Source organism: Podarcis pityusensis, assembly GCF_964106645.2.
Source record: "Podarcis pityusensis genome assembly, chromosome: 2".
Lineage (NCBI taxonomy): Eukaryota > Metazoa > Chordata > Lepidosauria > Squamata > Lacertidae > Podarcis > Podarcis pityusensis.
Genome location: NC_138029.1, coordinates 58613715 through 58637251, shown reverse-complemented (window position 1 = coordinate 58637251; position 23537 = coordinate 58613715). Strand labels below are relative to the sequence as shown.

The following is a 23537-nucleotide window of genomic DNA, read 5'->3' as shown; positions in this document are numbered from 1 at the left end:
TGTCCCCGGCGCTCAGCCTATCCGCGACCGGCCAGCGTCCGACGGCGGCGCAGTCACGTCCTTCTGCTCGGCAGGGAGGGTCCGTCTGCCTGCCTGCCTGCTGCCCGTGGCTCTCCCGCGATGCTGGCCTCGGCGCCTGCAAGATCCGCCCCGTTCCACGCCGCCGCCGCCCCTCCCGCCGCTCACCAGAAGCCTTGCTGCGGCCACGGCAAAGACACGGTAAGGCGGACGAGCCAGATCGGCCGCTACTGGCGGCGCCGGGGCTGCTTGCCAGCCTCTCTCCGGGCCGCCGCAGGGATCGGGAGGGAAGGCGAGCCGGGGCAGGCGGCCTTGGCGCGGCCACTGCTCCCCTGCCCGCCGCAGCCGGAGAGAGGGATGCTGGGGGAAGGAGAAGGCTTTGCGCCACTGCAGGCCTGGGAGGTGGCCGTCGCGAGGATGGCGAGAAGAAATCGCCTTGCCCTCCAGCGCGACCCCTGGCGCCTTGCCCTTTCTATTTCAAGGCCGCGAAGGCTGCCTGATCGGCGCGCCGCCGCAGGCCCCGGAAAGCCCTGGACGAGGCCGCCTCGCTTCGCCGCCGCGGGCGCCAGAAGCCCTCTCGCGGGCCTCCCTCGTGCGCATCTGCTTCCCATCAGACCTCTTTCCGCCTCTCCATCCTTCCCTCCCAGAGGTGCCCGGCTGGCCCTTGGACACCTCTTCTTCCAAGCCAGCGCCATCTGCGTGCCAGCTCATCCCCGCCGGGGACTCCTGGAAGACGGGGACGAGGGGGGTCTGCCGCTCCCCTTCTCCCCGCGCTCAGCAGCACCGAGCTGTAGGTGACCTCTGTGCGCGAAGCGTGCTTCGCGCCGACTCCATGTGCTCTTCTTCCTCGCTGGAAAGGCCTCGAGCTGAATGCTCCTTGCGCTCCTGGGCAGCACATACCCAAGTAGTAGCGAGGCCAGATGGTGTGACCCCGGGGTAGGCCACAGACACGGTAACGTGGGCTTGGCAAGGTCTAGATGCAGCGCACAGGTGGCAGTGTCGTCGCCTTTCCTGGCTACCTGTTCGTGGGTGCTGCTTCCCTCCAGTTTCCTCTTTTCAGGTTCTTCCCCTTGACCTCTAAATGCCCCTAATGCCCTTGCGTGTTCTTATATCTGCTGGATGAAGGCAAAAGTTCAATGGGTGGAGAACATGGAGTCATGAGGTTTTGCCCCAAAGGGCTGGGTGTATTTGAATGTCTTCAAATGGATGTAGATAATTCTAAAGGAATGTCATTTTAAAAATAAATAGCAAGGGGTTTTCAATATTCAAGAGCATGGCTACTTCAAATTCCACTGTCTGCAATGGGAAATACCTTCATTCTCAGATTGATTTTGATGTGTTTCAAAAGGGCTATCTGAATGTGATCTGTTTTTGCAGCTGATTTTTGCAGCCATTATGGCTGGATGCAGATTGTATTTGTTGCCCTAGGCAGAAGCCTAGTGCCATTCATAAGGCCAATATAGCTGCTAAGTAGATAGAATTCTACAGTGCCTATTACATTACATATATCTAGCAAATAAACAGTTAATTATACCTGGGATATTTCTAACTTTCCATGTATACTGTCACAATCCTTTTTGTTTGTAATAGAATTAAACACAATATTAACTACTAGCACAAATTCAAAGCCATTGACAACCAAAGGTATGGGGATAAAACATAAATGTGTGTTTTGAAAATGTGCTTTGGTATTGAGCAAAACTGACACATGACATCCAATTCTAAACATGCTTTTAAAAGTACATGTGAGACTAATGTTTCTTTCACACTTCAGTATGGAACTGTGTTTTTTTTTTACATGACATGCTAAATTTCATTCACACCAGTGGCTACAGTGTTCATTGGACAATGTTGCTACTCCCTCATCCTTTCTGCACATGTGTGCTTCTGTTCCAACTTGATTCCCCCGTGAAAATGGCAGGAAAAATCTGCATGCTAATCACCACCTCTAATTTCATCATTTTACTCCTGCTATTTTTTTGTTTTTTGTTTAGTGGGGTTGCAAACAGATTCTTTGTCAAAAGCAATGCAGAGAGATAGCATCCACTTTCAGATACACTTGAGATATATGTCCACAGGTTCCTGATTCGGCAGGTGATAACATGTGCAGAAGTCAGATGTCCTCAGCTGGTTCAGGTTGACTGACTGGAAATCCAAGGGATTGAAGGCTACTGTATGAAAGAAGCATGTACACTGTCATATGTAAATATTCTGGCTGCCAGTACAGGTGTTGTCTTCCAGACAAGTGTCCAAGGAGCAAAACAGACTCATGTAGCCATTCACATATTACATTTAGCAGATACTGATCTCAGTGGGAAGTTACACTGAGGCTATTGTTTTTCAGTTGCTCCATTTGCATATGCCTCTGCTCTTTTAGCAAGACATATACTAGTGATGTGCTTTCCTTTTAATACAATTCTTTCAATAGAACTGTTCATGTGTGGGCAACATTGGTGAAATCTTCTCCAAGATGCCCTGTTAAAAGGCTTCCCAGCAGTTTTCATAAAGTCTGTAGCAGAAATAAAGCAACATATTTAAAAAGACACCTAGAGGCAAAGTAAGAACAAAATCTAATTCATAAAACACAAAAGAAGAAGGTATTTTCCTTCCAAACCTGAGCTTCTTGCTGAAAAGTTATTGCAGCATGATTTTCAGTTGATACATATATATGATGAAGCTACAGTTAGATTCTCAGCTATATATGCAAATTTAAGAACAATAATAGAGTTCAATGCAACTGACTTACTAGTAAGCTTGTATAGGATGTCAGCCTAAATTTGATACAGAGAATTAGCTATGCTAATAAAAATAATAAAATCTGCTTTCATCAGGGCAGCGAAACCTGTGGCCTTCCAGATGTTGTTGGACTCCAACTCCCAGCAGCTCTGGCCAGCATGGCCAATGTTCAGGCATGATGGGAGTTGTAGTCCTGTAATATGTGGAGCTAAAATTGTTTTCTGAATAAAAATCCAAGGTGAGTCTGTAAACAAGTTCCCTATCATTTCAGCGGCATGTCATACTGTTGCTTTGAAGGAACATATATTTTAAACACAAAGCTCTGCCCATGATTTATTTATTTGAGAAATGATACATTTGGGCACATCTGTCATTCCTGTTCTCCCGTATCTTCGTCCAGCTAGGGGGTGGAGTCAGGACTGAGTGCTCACAATGCTGCATTCAGATCTTGATAATGAGTATATGAAAGGTACATCAAGATTGCAGGATGGATATCACTGGAGAGAAGGCAAAGAAAATCCTCAAATGCACAACGTAAAAGCACAGAGCCAGAGAACTGTGCACTCACTGTCCTTTTACCACCTAAGGAAAGCAGGAGCTGAGTGCAAACTGTTTCTCACCAAGGAACATTAGATGCAAAAGGCGAGGACTGGTAGAAGTCAGATACTGACTGAGGGTAGCAAAGATGAGATAGACATGACGTAGGTGACAGTGGAGATAAGATAAGGCTAGCGCTGTTAGGAATGGGTTGTGTGTGTGTGTGTGTGTGTGTGTGTGTGTTTATATAGACATATGGGAGGGATAGTGGCTTGATATATAGAGAAGAAATTTGGTCCATTTTGTTTGTTGTTTATTGAAATGTTTTAAAAAGATACAATGAAAGAACCCCCCCTCCCCAATTCCCAGCAATGCAGTTAGTGATAATGGACAGGTAGCATTAAATCTGCAATGTCCCATTTTTCTCCCTGCCCCATGCCTTTCATGTCATTGATGTGTCAAGTTCTGTGCCTTAAATAAGGCACCATTTACAGTTACTACATATATTGATTTGACTATTCTGGTAATCAAATTTTTACAATGGAAAAAAGATTAAGAGAGAGAGAGAGAGAAAACAAATCAGTGTTGGTGGTGCAGAGGGAGCAAAATCCGTCTTTTCAGTTTGCAAAAGATTCCAAGAAATTATGTGGGATATTTTGAAATGTATATTCCACCCTTCTTTTAATATAATGTATTATTGCTTGCGAGCTGCAAGATCTAAGAGGTCTTTCATCAGGAGACTTGGCGACTTTCCACTTCTGCAGTGTGATACGTTTGGCTCTGACTTCTGTGGTGGCCACATCTCTGTGCTTTAGACATTCCCTATGTAAAAGGTATGGATTCCAGCCTATAATAGTTGGGAGAAATTATTTCTCTGAAATAGGAAACATTTACAGGTGACTGAACAGAACCTCATACAGTGTGAACAATTGCTTGGGCAGCACTGGAGGACCAAGTTAGCAGATGTAGGATTTCTTCCTCAGCGGGTTATGTATCTAGTTTGAGAGTCACTAAAATGGCTGCTGGCCATCATAGCTATGCTCTGCCCCAGTGGATGGAGGCAGTAATGCTTCTAAAAACCAGTTGCCTGGAGCCACAGGAGGGGAGAGTGTACTTGTGCTTGAATCCTGCTTGTTGGTTTCCCATAAGCATGTGGTTGGCCACTGTGAGAACAGAATGCAAGACTAGATGACCCTTGGCCTGACCAAGCAGGCTCTGATGTTCTTATGTAAAAATATTATCAGCAAATGAGTAGCAAGGCATTTTCCTACCACTTCTGTGTGGTCAGGTCAAATCCCATGCAAAATGTCACGTCAGTCAGTATGACTGTGAAGTCTGCGTGTGGGTTAGAGCTGGAATTTTATGGAGGTTTGACTGTGGAGCAGGAAGTCAGAACAAATATTAGTCTCTTGAATCACCTTTGTATTTAGTAATATGAATGTGTAAATCTTACTGAGGCTGATATCATTCATGTTCTGTGGGCTGAAGGGCATAGGTTTGATTGCTTTCTGCACCTGTTCACACAGTAAGTTGGGGAGAATAAGGTAGGTTTCAAAGTATGTAGAAATTCTTTGCTTACAGTAGCTTTGTGGCAAGGTGTGCTACCAGTGTTGGTCAGGCGCCAGCCATATTTTCCAGCTGGCTTTTGACCACTTGCAACCAAGTGAAGATGGACTGTTTTCACACACTGATACCCCATCCTGTAGAATTCTATCAGTTATATTTTATCTGCACAATTGGAATGAATTTCTGGAATCAAATTGCTTTCTCTGTGCAGCCTGAAGCAGCAGCAGTCACCATTAAGAAAAAAAAGTTGGACTGGGCCTCTTATATGTGACTGTCCCTGGATCAAGTCAGTTTTCTTATTTAAGTTCTCAAAGCTCTTAACCTTGCTCAAGGTTGACATCTGAACTAGCCAGATGTTTAACTGAGACTCAATCACACTCAGTCCATCATTTGAAAAATAAGACTTTAGAGCAGTCTTACCCCAAAATAGCAACTAGACATTCTGTTTTGGCTATGGCAATCTTGGTTTAAGAAGCCATTTGGCACCTAGCTTATATATCTGAGTTTCTAACACTGTGTGCTACATCTTGTTTGGGGGGGTTACTGCGAACCAGCAGCAAGGAGGTGAAGAAATGGAGCAAGGAAAGCTGAATTACTTGGAGAAAAACACAATATTATGTGATTAAGACCAAACCTGAAAACCTCTTTGTACAAAGCTCCTCCTATTGGGATGGATTGCCTTAGTACCAAACACTGTGTCAAGATCAGCCCTGACATTCTGTAGCTGCTGGTACCTTAGGATTCTGCCACCGTCTCCAAATTCTGTGAAAATGATATATTACTTGTTACTCTTTAACTCTTTTGATTGGGGTCTAAAGTCCATTCCTCATGCCTGGCTGGGGTGTGGTGGTGGCAAGCGATCTGGGGCTCAGGTAGCAGTGAGGGGGTCAGCAAACTTTTTCAGCAGGGGGCCTGTCCGCTGTCCCTCAGACCTTGTGGGGGGGGGGCTGGACCATATTTTGAAAATAATAATAATGAACAAAGTCCTATGCCCCACAAATATCCCAGAGATGCATTTTAAATAAAAGGACACATTCTACTCATGTATAAACATGCTGATTCCTGGACCATCCACAGGCCGGATTTAGAAGGCGATTGGGCCAGATCTGGCCCCTGGACCTTCGTTTGCCTACCCATGCTGTAGCTGGTGCAGAAGCAGAACCCACAGTTTCTGTACCAGCTGCAGAAGAGGCACTAAATAAGGGCAAGAGAGATGGATCAGCAGAAAGTGGCATGGAGATGGGTGCTAAGACAGAGGTTGACCAAAGCTGGAACTAAGACTGCCTAATGTACATTGGTTTTCACTGCAGAGACTGAGAAGTGTATTCTTATCTATTTCATAAAATTCATATGCCACCCGGTTGTGAAACAACAACACCTCAAAGCTGCTTATGAAAGATAAAACAGTCAGAGGCACTTTGCCTTCAAATGCTGGTTGCTGGGAATCACAAGTTGGGAGAATGCTGTTCCACTCAGGGCCTGATTCTGGGCTTCCAGTGGGTACCTGTGCACTGTGAGAACAGGATGCTGGACTTGGTGGGCTTTTGGCCTGATTCTGCAGGGCTTTTCTTGTGCCCTTAAAATAAGATATGAAAAGTTTTTGTTTTTTTAAGACAGCAAATAATTCCTTTTGGTTTAAAAAATGAATTGTTCCATGCCCAAGGGTCCAGAACAATTTCAACTTGTCATCCCTTTGTGCCTATGCAGACTTGTATTTATTTTTAGAGAAAGTTCTTATGCCGTTTTGTTGGTGCTGACCTTTAAAGCCTTAAACGGCCTCTGCCCAGTATACCTGAAGGAGCGTCTCCACCCCCATCGTTCAGCCCGGACACTGAGGTCCAGCTCTGAGGGCCTTCTGGTGGTTCCCTCGCTGCGAGAAGTGAGGCCACAGAGAACCAGGTAGAGGGCCTTCTCTGTAGTGGCTCCCACCCTGTGGAATGCCCTCCCATCAGATATCAAGGAAATAAACAACTACCTGACTTTTAGAAGATGTCTGAAGGCAGCCCTTTTTTGGGAAGTTTTTAATGTTTGATGTTTTATTGTATTTTTAATATTTTGATGGAAGCCGCCCAGAGTGGCTAGGGAAACCCAGCCAGATGGGCGGGGTGTTAATAATAATAATAATAATAATAATAATAATAATAATATCTTCAGTGCTAGGGATATACAAGAACAAACTTACTTTTCTTTTAGAGGGAGGCTTCTTAACCCGAGTATGAAGGAACTCCAACCTATTCCTGCCAGGTGGTGTTTTCTAAAACAATTAGCTTCTAAAGCTTGCTACCTAACTTTGCTTCCACAACATCTTTTAAAAATGTAATAATCCTATAAATTGCAGAATCATGAGGTGGGACAACAGATGCCAGAGTTTAGTGTTGCTAAGTCAGGAGTGCTTAACACTGACTTGCATTTTGTCCCTGCTATTTCAGTCTTGGTGATATCCTTGAACAGGGATTGAGTCATGTGATAGCTTTATCATCTTCAAGGCTGGGATCAGACACTGACATGCAGTTTCACTTATGACCCAGTCAGAGTTCACATTCTGAGATCCCAGAACTGATATATAGGGGCATTTACAGGCTGCCCTGTTAAGACCCCACAGCCCCACTCATTAAGCTCGTTGAACTTTCAACTTGTGGAGCCTGACAGTTGTCTTTGAACTACCGCAGACCTAAAACGACTGATCAGCTCTTGCACAGAGGAAGCAAGTAACTTTTCCTCTCCTTGATGATTCATATCTTAATCGGGGTTAACCACAGAAAAAACACTGTGATATTGTCTGTTTCAGACACCTGATCCCCTGTGAAGTTAATAGTTGCTTAGAACTCAATTCTCATTAGATACAGGATTATCTTTTAATATTCCTTAATTTCAGTAATTGCCTAAGATGGGATTTAGACACCTCCCACTGCTTCATAGGCATAGTTTAGACTGCTGCATTAAGCTGGCATGTCATGATCGATTCATCACACAGCCATTGCTGACGTTTCCCGTGCTGTGGTGGCTTTCTTGAAAACCCCCGGAGCTGATCCTGGTGACATGGCTTTCTTCAGTGCTACCTGCTGGAGTTTTAGAATGGATTTGTAGCCAGTTGGAATAGAAGTTGTCCTGACTGATAGCTGTCACATCTGAGCACCACGAAAACATCATTAAGGATGTAAAGGAGCTGTTCCAGGTGTTGTTTCCTCCAGTTCACACTAGTATAGCAATGGACAAGTACAGCACTGGAGAAGGAGGCCTATGAAGACAAGCTCCTCTGAATTTTCTGGTTTCGGAGCAGAGACAGTGCTTGCCGCATGGAAAGATGCACGCAGATCTAGTCACTCCAGACAGCTGTAGAATCTTGAGAGGTCCCTTCTCTGACCTAGTGCTCACATTCAGGTCAACTGCTTTTGAGATCTGTTAACATTTCATGGTTCTCTTTTAGCCTTTCACAGTGACACGTATTGAGTATACCAGGGGTCAGCAAACATACCGTGCCTTGGGCTGGTGTCTCCAGCGCCAAATGCATGGAGGGCGGGGAAGCGTGTGCCCATACGCGTGCGCACATGCTATTTCTGGCGCACTTCTGGGTCGGAGGAGCACTGGAAATAGCCTGTGCACATGTGCACGGGCCTCCTCTGACCCGGATGTGCACCAGAAATAACGCTTGCGCATGCGCAAATAATTCTTGCACATGTTCACAAGCTATTTCCGGTGCTCCTCCAACCTGGAAGTGGGCAGCCATGCAGCGCAGCGCCGGTAACAGCGGGTGGAGGCAGCGGGCAGAAGGAGTTGTCGCGGGCCAGATAAACGAGTCCCACGGGCCTTAGTTTGGGAACCTCTGGAGTATATGCAGTGGTGGAGGAAGGGAGGGTGCGGGCCGCCCCGGGTGTCATCAGTGAGGGGATGTGACAAAATGACAAAAATGTGAGTTTTTTTAAAAATGGGGCTCACAAAACTTTTTAGTTCAGTCAACAAACATAACGAAATGTGGCTGGCACTTATTGCGGGGCCTGCAGCGTGCCCAAGCCACGCGTCTCTCCTGGGAGTGACATGGTGGTATGGGTGCCTGCAGGCTCTGCGCTGCCTGAAATGGCAGTTTGGGGCATGCATCTGCCCTCCGCCTCTCCCTCAGCTGCCCTGCAGCTGAAGGGGAGGCGGCGGAGAGGCTTCATGCCCCATGGGCGGCTCGCCCCTCCCCCGGTTGCAGGATGTGCGTGCTGCACCAGGCACCTGAGCAACTAGTTACGCTGCTGAGTATATGATTCTTGGCCTTCGGGTCTTCCATTTTGCTAAAGATCTCATTAGTTGAGGAGCATCCATTTTAAGTTTACTGAGTTGGGTGCCAGGCTTGGAGCACCCTGGAGACGGTCACAGAATAGTTAAGTTAGTATCACCTGGGGTTTGTATCTCTCAATCAGTGTACCCTCAAGAATGTTGACTATGTCACTAGGTCAGAAAGATTCTTTGTAGCGTGTTTTCTCGGTTTGCTTGATGTAGCCGTTCAATTTGAGCCAGAAGAGAGACTCTTGAGACTCTTGACTTATCTAAGAGTAGTATCCAACTCTGGCATGCAACAGCTTGTTGCACTTAGCGCTTCAGGCTGTGAATAACTGCTAAAGTACCTATCTGACATATGTGCTCTGGTAGTTCTCTTGTAAAAGCAAATTGCTTCTGGTCTGGAGCCAAAATAAGCAACAACTTAGTGGTGCTTGCTCCAAAAAGGTTTAGGGACATGCAAAATTTGGTGTTCAGCATATCCTTACTTTTCGTTCTCCTTTTTGGTGGAATTATGGTAAATAATTCTCTCTGTGAAATATGAAATACCGTATTTTTCGCTCTATAACACGCACCTGACCATAACACGCACATCGTTTTTAGAGGAGGAAAACAAGGGAAAAAATATTCTGAATGAAACAGTGGACGTATCATTTTTGTGCTTCATGCTGTGGCCACAGACATGTGATCTGATGGTGAATTTGGGGTGACCCAATGCAAAAATCCTGAGAATCCCTGTGGATCCATGCTTTGTAACCACGTTTTTGCACCATTGCAGCCCCAGGCAACAGTGGGTGCGTGATTTTGGGGGGGCAGGCTGTAGCCATGGACATGCTGTGTGCTCTGATGGTGAATTTGGGGTGACCCAATGCAAAGATCCTGAGGATCCATGTGGATCCATGCTTTGTAACCACATTTTAAGTGGGGAGGGAAGGAAAAACACAGAAGGCTAAGAATGCAGGAGAGGGCTATAACGTGAGGAAAGGAAGGCAAAAGTTCCCCCCCCCACCCACCCACACAAGCCAGCCAGCGCGCGCTCTCTCTCTCTCTCTCTCTCTCCCCCATCTGCATGTTTTCCGGCTGCCTGATATTTATTTTTTTTAATTGCCTTGACAGAAGAAAGCATTTTAACTGCATTAAGAACTATTTAGCAGCGAAACCTAAGCTTTGCCATCCCTTAAGAGGTACAGACACTGTAATCTTCCAGATCGCATGAATTTACAGGCAAAACACTGTTTAAGGATTTCATCCTTTTAAATTGAAGAAAGCATATTTGAATGCTGTGTGTCCCCAAAAACAAAAAGCAGGAAGTCAAATCAGAATTTTAAGCTGAACCTGTAATCTCTCTTCCCTTCACAAACATTGTTCCCTCCGAAGCACAGAGAGGAAAGCAGACACTCTGCTTTCCCCTCTGCTTGCCTGGAGGGGAGGGGCTTTCCCTGCTCTTTGTTCCGTTTCAGCAAACACAGCAACGAAACAGAGCGGGTGGGCAGTAAGACCCTGAGGCAGAATGCAGGAAAGCAACCACTTCCTCTTTTCCCCTCTGCTTGCCTGGAGGGGAGGGGCTTTCCCTGCTCTTTGTTCCGTTTCAGCAAACACAGCAACAAAACAGAGCGGGTGGGCAGTAAGACCCTGAGGCAGAATGCAGGAAAGCAGCTGCTTCCTCTTTTCCCCTCTGCTTGCCTGGAGGGGAGGGGCTTTCCCTGCTCTTTGTTCCGTTTCAGCAATCGTGAAGCCCGATTTGATTTTTGTCTGATTTTTCGGCTCCAGGGACCACACATTCGCTCCATAACACGCACAGACATTTCCCCTTCCTTTTCAGGAGAAAAAATCTGCGTGTTATAGAGCGAAAAATACGGTAGATCCTCAATGCCTGTTGCTTATTGGCAAAATAAATTATTTAGTATAAAGCTTCTAACCTATGGTGTGTAGCTAGTAGTATACTAATGGATCTTCTAATCCATGTAAGAAATGAGGGTGGAATCTTCAGTTTCTACAATAAACAATCCTGCACCATGTGTAATGAGTCAGATAAGCCATAAGGCACTATTGCATATTCATCTGGGTGAAGAGTAAAAGATTTAAGGGCTCATGAGTTGGACCTGTCTTGGTTGTTACAAGGCAACTCTACTTATCTGTAACATACTGGCCTTGCAGAAGAAGATGCTTTAAAATGTTATTTCATTGAGCTCAATTATAAGATTTGTTAACCTCATGTGGTTATAGACTTGATTACTATGAAATGGATCTCTATGGTTCCTGTTCTTAAAGAAAGATTGTTTTTAGAATAACTTTTATGTATTGACATTTAACAAGGTGCTGGATCCAGATCCTAATATTGCATAGCTTTGATGGCTTTGTTTGATTTCGTCAGCTGTTTCTGATGGATGCTTTGGGCTTCAAGGCTAGCTGGAAAAGAGAATAAAAATGCTTAAATCATACTATCTCCTTCCTTTGTGGAAAGATTTAGAAGAAGGGAAAACATAAATAGTGAGCTCTATATCAGGGGTGGGGGAGGAGAGAAGATGTTGTTAACTCAGCAGATTCAGAGTGACATGTTTCACATGCACCTGGCAGCCCAGATCATTGTGATCTGTTCATGTTGTTAAGGATCAAAAAGTAAATTAAAGCCCCAGGAGTTTTCTTCTTGTCCAAATTTTCTTCAATATATGTTTTTAGGTGATTCAACATTACAAATAAAGGTCACGGCAAACTCAGCTCTGTTCTTGATTGTGGGGTTTGTTTTTATAGCGACCAGTGAGAGGGCATCTCAGTGATGTAACATGAAAAAGGCTTTTTGGTTAATTGGTGGCTGGACCTCTGGAATGACAAAAGCACTGTGGTGTTTGGATTCTCCACAAAACCATAACTCAAGTGTCTTTTCTCTTTTTTTGGCAGAAAATGGCTGTTCCCCCTGCTTATGCTGACCTAGGAAAATCTGCTCGAGACATCTTCACCAAGGGATATGGTAAATATTGCCACAAGGAAATGGGTGGTGTTTCACTGGTTATCTGGGTTGTTGATTTCAAGGATTTCACACAACTATAATTGCAGTTTCTGGCCAGTTGTGTGTGTTATAGATCACAGTCAATATACATAGATCAAACTGTGCCCTAAGAATAGGTCTTTCCCAGTATGCACTAGCTTCTGGGCATCATTTAGCTCACTTAGTAAACCTTCTGACTAAAGATGCACAGGACTTCTCTGTCCGTATGTATTTATGAGTATAGCTCATGTCCTTCAAGGTGTAAACTGCAGCAGAGGGATGCAAAGAATAGTTCTCGGATGTAGCTCCCACTTTGTAAAAGCCTATCTAAGCCCATCTAACTGTATATCTGGAGGCAGCGTTGGCAATTGTGTATTTTTAAATTGTTTTTCAGTGGCAGAGACAAGGGGAGACATGTCCCTTTTTTGACCAGACTGAATTAACAGTTTTATCCAGCTGCTGTCAGCCTGAGTAATCAGTCTTGTCACTTTACTCGGCAACCTGTGGAAGGGAGTAAATTTGGGCCAAGTCCCAGCTACCTTTGAATTTGTGTACTAAATACTTTGGAGTATTTATTTCAGCAATTTGCCTTCTGATCCTTTGAAGAAAACTGTTTGTGTTCTGTTAAATATATCATGGAATCATTGATCTCACCATGTGTTTTCCCATTATTCATTTTATTTATATCCTATCTTTCTTCCAGTATTGCCTCACAACACGAATTAAAACAGATACAACTGAAAACACACCAATCAACTGAAATATATAAAAATGCTGTTCATTTTACTTCTTGTAAGAACAGCAGCAAAAGTTTATCATGTTTATCCTGATTGTCCTGTGGCTAGGTAATATATCATGTGAATATAATCATATCCCAACTTTCTGCAAGCTGCAGAAATTAGTGTAGCTTCTTAAATGCTTTTCTTCCTGCATAGAAGACTTACATTTTATGAAAGTTCAATCAGAATCTCTGCTTGTCTCTGCCCCAGATGGTTACTGACATCATTCTGGCTTATTTATATTTTCTTAGGATTTGGCTTAATAAAGTTGGATTTGAAAACAAAATCTGAAAATGGACTGGTGAGTAGAGAAAGACCAAACATGATTTTTTCATGTCATTTTAATTGACACTTCCAATAAAGCCACCTGTCTACTTGGACAGGGGCCTGTATATTTCTCTAACTCTGTAAGGTGACTTTGTGAAAAACAATTTTTCACCCTGCATTTTGTCCTTAGGAATTTACAAGCTCAGGTTCAGCAAATACAGAAACAACCAAAGTTTCTGGAAGTTTGGAAACCAAGTACAGGTGGACAGAATATGGCTTGACATTCACAGAGAAGTGGAACACAGACAACACACTAGGCACAGAGATAACTTTAGAAGATCAGGTGAGTGTTATATTGAAAGATGGCAGTTTTTCAACTCTTTAAGTACTCATCTTTTCAAACTACAAATGCAATTGGTGAATTTCTTTTTCTGTTCAGCTTGCACATGGACTGAAGCTGACCTTTGACTCCTCATTCTCTCCTAACACTGGGTAAGGAGTGGGTACATTCATACAGTAGAAAAACCTTTTTGTTGTTGTTAGTTGTCTGCTTAAATTGCTTTATCTTTCCAATCTGGGCTGCATTAGTGATTATCCTTTGTGTGCGATCATCCCTCCCCTTTTCATGAAGGTCTTTTCTTTTTGCAAACTTAAGTGTGGTGCTATTTAAAATAGTTAATCACTTGAGCCAGTTGTCATAACTGCTGCTAATTTTGGCTTAAGATGCACATGTGGGTCTTATAAATGCAAAATACATCTTCCAACAGCCTGCAGTGCAAGGTCTATTTAGTGCTACTTAACAATAACTGTCTCACTCTTTACCACTAAGTTGTGCTATTTGGGACGCCTCTTCTTCCCCTGCCCCAGCTGGATTTCTGGTCTCCATTCTTGCAGGCTGTAACGCTAGACACCTTTGGTTGGATGAAAGGTTTTGATGCTGTGGTTGTTTCCTGCATGTTATGTGGGCCAGGAGGATTAAGCAGCTGGGGGATTATACGTACTTAATATTTGTGTGTGTGCGTCTTCATTTTTATCATCCTTTCTAAATGCTCCTGATGTCAGAATGTTGCACAGCTAAAAGTAGCGCATTGCATTTCTAGTAATCAGGGCTGCATTCATTATGTGTGGTGTCCCTTTCCTGAGTTGTGGATGTTCAATCTCAGAATGATTACTGAGTATCTGCTCCATAGCCTCCAGATTTGGCTTTGCAGCATCATTACAAACTCAGGTTTTACTAGCAGTGCTTACCTGGATGGGAATAAAAAATGTAAAATGACAGAGCACCTTTGCTAAAAGCACCAGGGGTTAATGTGGCATCCACCTTAGCATTGACACGAAGCTCTAAATCAGAGATCTACTAAAATTATTAAATTAAATAGATCCTTTTAATTACTGGTGTGATTTTAAAATGTCCATTTGGGAATTAGCCGTTTTAAGACCCAATTTAGACATGGTGTTAAATGCACCTCTTGGTTGTTGCATATTTTTTGTTTCAAATTGGGGTGTGTGTGATTCACTTTGGGGACTGCGGAATGTAGGAAAGGAGTGGTTTCACTCCTTCCTCCTTCACCATTGTGCTAAATAAAATTCCTCTCTGCAGAGCTGCTATTCACCCAAGACACAGGGAACATTGATTTTCATCAGAACCACAGTGGTTCTCCTCCCCACTCCCCACTCCGACATCACAGTCCTGATGAAAACTGGTCTCCCTGTACTTGCCATTAGCAATGAAAGGACAAAAGTTGCCGCAGCATGTTGTGTGTTTAGTGTTGCATTAAGTGTGGCCCTTTGCAACCCAATTTCAGAAATTGCATTTTCAAAACAGCTGAATTACTGATAGCAGAGTGAGGAGGGCTACATCTTAAAGGCAGGTAAGACACAGAGCCATAAATCCCCTTTCCAAGTGAGTGGGTATTGAGAGGAATGCTTGTGTGGACTGGACTCCAGCGACAGGTAATCCTTTCCACTAGGAGTCCTCCATTCTGTCTCCATTCTTGCCTTCCTGATACCTCATTGGTGGCACAGCAGAAACCACACGTGGGAGCGATGAACCTCAGTCCTGTCATTCCCTTGGTGCAGGTGTCTGCAAACTTTGACTAACCTTCATAACCAATCAAAGTGTCACCACCAGCCACACCTCTCCCCTGACCTGGTACCTTGGAGCACCTCTGAAGCTCAATATGAGGTCAAAGTGTCCATAACACGCCTTGGGGGCCCCCACTGCCTCCGGTATGAGACAAGCCTCTCTGGGCGTTGTCCGGTGTTGCGCTCCCCTGGGATGGACATCAGTCTTCATCCCGGAGCACTCAGGGACACAGGTCGGATGATCCTGTGCACGCTATTAATCAGCAGAGTCTGCAGTGATGACTGGAAATATGAATGTAAACATTCTTAGATTCATTTTGCAATATTTACAGGACAAATCATAATGGCGTCTGCTCTCTTGTTCAGCAGCAGACACACAGAGAAAAACACAGTGTAACAGCAAGACATAACAGAAGAGATAAGATGTAACTTCCATCCTCAGACTTTCCCAGCTCAGGAAAGTAAACACAGACATGTGACTTACCAGTCATATATCAGCAACGGAGGAGTGATTTGCTAACACAAGGGAGACCCCCCCATCCATCTTTCACACTGCGATGGGATAACCTGTCCCTGATTTCTGCAGAGGTGCTAAGGAAAGCTGCACAGAGGAGGCTGGCTTCCTTCATGTTGGGATAACACCCCAGCGTAGCCACTGGCTTCAGTGGGGAAAGACCCTGCTCTCCTTTTATAAGTGGGTCCCTTGATGGAGTTTGGGAGTTGAAAGAGAGGGTGTGCGACATGCCTGGCAAAGAAAGCTGGGGAATGGCTAAGGAAGTTTTCCCTGTGGCTTCCAAGCAAGACCGCAGGGTGGATGGGAAGAGAAGAAGGAAGGTGGCAGCTTTCTTGAGATGCTAGTTGGGACTGTTCATGACTGTCCCTTTCTCCATCAGTGCCACACAAGCATCCTTTAGGGAGGGAGTATAGTTCAGAGGTACAGCCTGTGCTTCACATGCAGAAGGACCCAGTTGAATGCCCAGCACCAACCTAATGGCCTAAGACAGCAGTTCTCAACCTGTGGGTCCCCAGATGTTGTTGGACTACGACTCACATCATCCCTGACCACTGGTCACGCTGGCTAGGAATGATGGGAGTTGTAGTCCAACAACATCTGGGGACCCACAGGTTGAGAAACACTGGCCTAAGGGTCTGAGTATAAGGCAGTTTCCTATGTTCCTTACATGCACAGCAAACTCCAGCTAGATCAGATAGCAGGTAATGGGAAAGTGCTACCCAAGACTCAAGCCACTGCCAGTCAGTCTAATCAGTTCTGAGTTAGATGGACAAATAGTCTAGCCTAATATTAGGCAGGTTCCTGCCCATATAAAGCTCCTTAAAAAACATACCACGCTGTTCAGGAGTCACAAATGTCAGATATGCATGTCCTTTCAATTAATCCCAGGGAAAATGGAGGCAGGCCAGCATCCCTTGAATTAATTATGTGGTTAAGTGACACCATTTATATAAATGAAGTAGTGAAAGTGTTGCTTGACAAGGACTGGTGTGCGTTACTGATAGCACCTGCCTTCAGTGAACCTTGAACTGTGATCTCTTGAGGTGGCTCTGAGGTTTGCCTCTTCTCCAAACTTGAAATGGAGGTGCCGGTATGTGAAAGAGGGATGTGTCTGCCGATTAATGTAGCAGTCACCCTCCTGGGGTGCATGTCATGTCGAACCACGAGCTGTTACACCTGGGGTCTTGGTCTTGGATCATCTCAGTGTTCCAATTGGCTTCAGTGTAAATATCCAGGTTGAATGAATTGAGAGGAAATAATGTGGTTGATTAATAACAGGTAAAAAAGTAGGTCCTTAATTTAACCAGCATGTGGAAGGGTGCCTGGTGATAAAGGCATTGCAAGTAAAATGTTTGCCAGCCATCAGTTTTGAGTCAATATCTTCAGATAATGTTCCAAATAATTTTCCTAACCTACTGCATTGATCATTAGTCCCCTGTATTGAAATAGTGCAGTGCCTATTTCAACAGCTCAAAACAGGACTGATTCCTGGTTAGAATCATAGAATTGGGACATCAAAATCATCTAGTTCAGTCCCCTGCTGATGTAATAAATTTGTTGCTGTAGCCTCCATGATAGGTGGCCATCCAGTTTTTGCTTTAAAATCTCTAATAATGGAGAGGCTGAAAAAATTGGCCTACTTGTTTCAGCCACCAGGTGCATGATGAGGTAGCAGCTTAAGACAGCTTATGCATGGTGACTATAGCCTGTCAAGCGGCTCAGCATACAAAGAAAGAGGTTAATTTGTGTTGGCAGTCTCCATGTTACCGCTAAAGTTTTCTGGTGGTGGCAAGAACATAAGAGAAGCCTGCTGGATCATGTCAATGACTCATCTACTTCAGCGTTCTGTTCTCAAAGTGGCCAACCAAAATGCCTCTGGAAAAACCATAAGCAGGATCTGAGCACAAGAGCACTTCCCTCCTGTAGTTTCCAGCAACTGATATTCAGAAACATTTCTGCCTCCAACTGTGAAGAATGCATGGGACTGGTACATAGCAGTGAGGGGGAAATAGCTTTAGAATGCATGATTTAAAATGAATACTGTAAAGCACGGTTTTCCTTTTAGGAAGAAGAATGCTAAAGTCAAGTCTGGATACAAGAGGGAACATATCAACTTGGGCTGTGACATGGATTTTGACATCGCTGGTCCTTCAATACGTGGTGCCTTTGTCTTTGGCTATGAAGGTTGGCTGGCTGGTTACCAAATGACTTTTGAGACTGCTAAGTCCAGAATAACTCAGAGCAATTTTGCTGTTGGTTACAAGACCGATGAATTTCAGCTTCACACCAATGTGTAAGTACTGGGAAGACTGCATATTGGGAAAGTATTGTAACAGGAAAAAAAAGCCTATCAAGTTGGTGAAAAGGAAGGTGGTACTGTTTCTTTATCAATAACTTGGATTCTTTAAACATCACTATGTGCTTTGGTAGGAGGAAGATTGTATCTTCACTTATCCAAATTTATATTTATTCAAATATATAGGACCTTCCAGATCATTTCTAAATCCAGATCTCCAAAACCCAGATGAAGGGTTTGGAGACCTGGGTTCAGAAATGATTTGGAATGGATGACAGACTTAAATTCACACTAGTTTATTGAAGAAATAAAAAATGTGAAAGGATGTTGTTAATATATTTCCTTCATGTGTTTTTTTAAAGCACTATATATAATTTATTGTAATTTAGACTGCCCTTCATCCTGTAGGATCTCACAGCAGTATACAAATGATGAAAAGCTAAACAATATAAACATTACAAAAAAGAAACATACCCATGCCTAGGCTTGCACACTTCCCACAAATGACTGTACAATAAAGTATGAAAAATGTTCTTACAGGAATGATGGCACAGAATTTGGAGGTTCCATTTATCAGAAGGTGAATAATAAGTTGGAAACTGCCGTCAATCTTGCTTGGACAGCTGGAAATAGCAACACCCGCTTTGGAATAGCTGCCAAATATCAAATTGACCCAGATGCATCTTTCTCTGTGAGTAACATGTGGACACGCATTTTCATTGAGATTTATTCTGTTACAGAAGTTGACTGCTTAATTCTCCTGGAACTCCAAGACCATTTAACAGAAGCAGCTCAGCAGGTGGGGTGGAAAAGCTATGCCAGCTTCCCAGCAGGTGGGTTTCTGTTGCTTCCTGCAAAGGGCAAGGTGGTGGGGAGGTTGGTGCAGTGCAAAAGCACCAGCAGAGCCAGTCCTGCACTTCTGCCAATGCACAGACCTTCCTGCTGCCCTCCCCTCCCCCTCCTGGAGAGCAACAGCAACCCATCTGCTGGGTCACCTACGTCACCTGGTAATCACTGCTTCCTCTTGCTTCACTTATCAAGTGAAGTCCAGGCAAGGAAAGCAGCCCTGAGAGAAAAGAGACACTTGCACCTCAGCACCTCTCATAAACACGAAATCTTTTTTGTTTCCATTTGCTTTCCCTTTAATGTCACATTTCTTAATTTATTTCCCCATGTTATTCAGCTGTATTCAGATACATTGGGTGTTAACAACATGGACTCGTTGATAAGAAACAAGAAAACAGCAATACAGCTTTGTAGATCTAGCACTTTGCCTAGTTGCTCATTGTGAGTAACTATCACCACCACGCCTTCTCACTGCTGCTGGGATGTGTATGCAGCTGCCGTAGCTTCGCTCAGTGCTGTGCTATGGCAGCTGCACAGACAATCTCCTCATCGTTTCCTTTGACTCATGAAACAACTGGCTAAAGAATAGAAGGGAGAATGAGCCAAAAGGTTTAACAAACCTTATTTATGTGTGTTTTGAACTAGCAGTACTGCAAGAGCTGCTGCACCTGTGGCTGGCTCGTTCTCTCTTCCATCTGAAGCGGATTTAGGGGAGTGCGACTGGTTCACCCACACTGGGCGCTGAGCTGAGAGGGTGCCACAACAATGACTTAGAATGGAAGGCAAGGGGGGGGGGGGCGCTGAATTTTGGTGTCACACAGGACGCTGCTGATATTTGAAAGCCCAAAGTCTGCCGCTGGGCAAGGCGGAGGAGAGGGCCTTCTTGGTGGTGGTGCCCACCCTGTGGAATGCCCTCCCATCAGATGTCAAAGAAATAAACAATTACCTGATGTTTAGAAGACACCTGAAGGCAGTCCTGCTTAGGGAAGTTTTTAATGACTGATGTTTTAATGTATTTTTAATCTTTTGTTGGAAGCCGCCCAGAGTGGCTGGGGAAAGCCAGCCAGATGGGCAGGGTATAAATAATAAATAAATTATTATTATTGTTGTTATTTGCAGGGCCAAAGGTCCCCTATGCCTGACATATAGGGTTGTGTCCAATGTTAGTTCTACTCTGAGTAGCCCCATTGAAATGAATAGACATGGCTAACTTAAGCCCATTAATTTCACTACTCCACATAAATTTTGCTGGGTACGACTAATTGCCCCACAGTCACATCTGAATCATAACATTTTTTATTTTAAATCTCTGCACCTGAAAACCCCCTCTGCATTTTCCTCCCTGGGGATGTTTTATCGTGTTTTTAATATTCTGTTGGGTAACCCAGCCAGATGGGCGGGATATAAATAATAAATTATCACCATCATTAATTATTATAGCCCCACATGTAGCCTCAGTAGCATTTATGCTTTAAAACACTGGTCTTTACTATGGTGGCTGTGGTTCTATCCTGCTTGTTCCACTTGTGGACAGGTGCCTGACATGGCCCCACTGGGGAGGGCAACGGGGACGGGCAGTAGAGGCACGAGGGCAGGGTGAAAAGCAGGATCCAATAGGCAATCAGAGCTGTGGTAGAAGTTGACGACCCCTTTCATTAATTATTTCCTTGGTTGGAATAATGCATGACACACCTGCAGTAGCTATTCTGGAGAGTGGAAAGCGAGGGCTCTCCTGTTCAAGGCCAGCCTTCCGTATTTTGTCTGCAGTATAGAGGCTGGCTGGCAACTGGATGACTTGCAGAGAGCTTTTAAAATGATTCATGGCAGCAAAACATCATGCTTAGCCTTAGGTTCAAATTTATAAATGGGTGGGGTGGGGTGCGGTATAAGTTTCCATTTGCTTTCCCTTTACACTGGCACAAGCCAACAGCCTAAGTTCATTCTACTTGTGCCATTTGAGCTGCAAGCCACAATATTGTACTGATCACCTGGAGAAAACTTTTGTTAAGCAAAAGTAAAGAGTTTGTTAGGAAATGCATGAGTAGTCCTTTGCACATTTAGCTGATGGGGATGGCCAGGGCGGGGGGAGACCTGTTGAACTCAACAAGATCTGCGTTTTCAAATACACATCCACATGCTTTCTGAATTCCCAGTTTCCTTCCCCTGAGGAAATAAACTGTCATTTCTGTTTTCCACAATTCTTTTTATGATCTGCAACAAGAACTTTGAAAGATATCTTCACTTTTGTTTTTCAGGCTAAAGTGAATAATTCCAGTCTGATTGGTTTAGGATATACTCAGACTCTGAAGCCAGGTACGCATGGAATAGAAATGTATTTGATTCTGCTGACCTTTTCTGTCCAAATGGTTATGGTAGAAAATGACATGCTTGATTTTGTTGTATGCTTGTGCTGTGTGGAAAGCCTGATTATTCTTCAACCCTAGTGATCAATTCTTTCAGGCTTTATTTTTATCTAAATTGGAATTCTTGTGAAGGCGATTGAATGCCACTCCATCTGGTTTCTATATTTTTTCCTGTACTTCCTCAAAAAAATTGCCACTACAGTGCCAAAAACATTAAATCTAAATTGACAGAAAAAGCTGATCAGTCTGTGTAAGAATTATGGATAATTGATCATGCTTTATTGTAGTCATTTGCTTGGATCAAATCTAAAATACTAAAAGAGGGTGAGTCAAAGGACAGTGTTGCTAATGCTGACATCACAAGGAATGGCAAGCAAATAGCTTAGTGAGGTTTCTTGGTAGTTGTATTGAAGTTTTGGAACCACTGTCCTATATCAGGAAAGTATTAATTAACCCTTTATATCCATTGTATGTCTAGTTCTCATACATCTCTCAGATAGGCTTCCTATATGTCCAGAATTTCCCAGACATAGCCAGAACACGGCAGTCGGAAACTGTCCGGGCAGAAATCTCTGTCAGATTGTATGCATTGCCCTTATGTTCCTAAGTATGAATGCTCATATCTTCTCTCTCCCTGTTTTGCTATGCAGGTATTAAATTGACACTGTCAGCGTTGTTGGATGGGAAGAATGTCAATGCAGGTGGCCACAAACTAGGTCTAGGACTGGAATTTGAAGCATGAAGGAAGGAATTGTACCACCGTTATTTCTGGTGATTAATTCTGAAATACTATACAGCATAGCTACCTTCCGAATTTAGTGTACTTTTCAATGTTTTATGTCTGGGATGCAATTATTGCCATGTGTCAGTCATGTTGAACCTGGTTAAAGAAGGCTAAGCTTCAAAGTGTGTGTTTTCAGAGAAGGCCGGTGATGATTTTTTCCCTCCAGTTCCAGGCCTTTGGGGGAATGTTGCTTATTAGAATGCCATACTTACCAGCTTTTAATATGAAGGTCTGATTCTTGTCTTGAACCTTTTTCTTAAGATAATGGTTCCTGAAATGGTTGAAACATTTGGAATTCATGCTATGAGAATGCCAATCCATCCAAGTGCTTGGGAAGCTCCTTTTCCTGTCACTTGAATTAGCAGGCTTTCATTCTGTGACGGAGCGTTCAAATTTGTCTGATAAGGGGCTGCTCAGGCAGATGCATCACACACGTTTAAGTCTTACTTAGTTCTCCCTCCTACACCTTCAGCTCTCTTCCTACACCAACAGCTTGTCCTTGGAGTGCTTTAGAGTGTTCACTTCGTATAACTTTGGCGTGTAGAAAGTTTGATGTGACTCAGCCAACACCACTTAAAAATCACACCCCGTGTTGTGGTTCTTTCCCTTGCACTCATTATGGAAAAGCTTGTACGACAGAGCCATAAGCAGGGAAGTCTTTTGTAACTGTAATCACCTAGTGACATTGCATTAAACAAGATGGACTTTGTTTCTATCACTTCTCCTCCTCTCTCTTTTTAGCAGTTTAATGGTTACATCTTCAGTCTTCCATCTTTTTTTGTGTGGCATTAGACCCCAAAATGCTGTACTGGACACCACTTAAAATGAAACAAACAAGCAAACCCAACTTGAATAAAACATTGAAACTCCATCTCTAATTGTGTCTGTTTTCCTAAATGGTTTAGCATCTCCATCTGTGTTCTTACAAAACGCAATGGCTACATTTCTCTTGACAACTTATAGGTGTTTTCCCCCCATCTGTTGTAAGACAGAACAAACAGATGAGTGTATATCCCAGTAAAGCCCTCAGTATGAAAGCTTTTGGTTATTATGGAAACAAATGAGACCCCCCAACGTTGCAGTCACTTTCTAACAGGTATGCTAACTAGTCATATTCTCCTCTAGGATACTTCATGACTCCCCACTGTTTCCATGGTTTCTTTTCCAGTTTGACCCTCAACATTTCATGGGATAATCCACCCTCATTTGGATTCAGTTTTTTTTTTTTTTTTTTTTGGTGTGCGTGTATTTTTTCCTTGTTAAATTGTTTAAAAGAATTCTGCAAACCTTGGGATTTCCCAAAGCATGCCGATATCTCCCCCAGTGTACATGGAGTTAATATACACAAAAAATGTAGGTCTGTGTCTTGAGGAACTTTTGGTATGGGGTAGACATTTTGGAAGATGGAGGAATGGAAGGAATGAGAGCCTGGATGACACAATAGATCCATATAAGACTTTCTATTGTGGTATTGCACATCTGTTTGAGAGATCTACCCTT

General features: G+C 43.7%; 1 protein-coding gene across 1 annotated transcript; it reads left to right on the top strand.

The window, feature by feature from the left end:
• The first annotated feature begins 36 nt into the window (after positions 1–36).
• On the top strand, positions 37–22908 carry VDAC1 (voltage dependent anion channel 1). The gene is made up of 9 exons (XM_080997268.1): positions 37–219; positions 12016–12085; positions 13134–13183; positions 13340–13492; positions 13589–13641; positions 17814–18041; positions 18585–18735; positions 21146–21203; positions 21904–22908. Exons 1-9 carry the CDS (start codon positions 121–123, stop codon positions 21993–21995), a joined length of 954 nt encoding a protein of 317 aa, XP_080853394.1. The 5' UTR covers positions 37–120; the 3' UTR covers positions 21996–22908.
• The last annotated feature ends 629 nt before the right edge of the window (positions 22909–23537 follow it).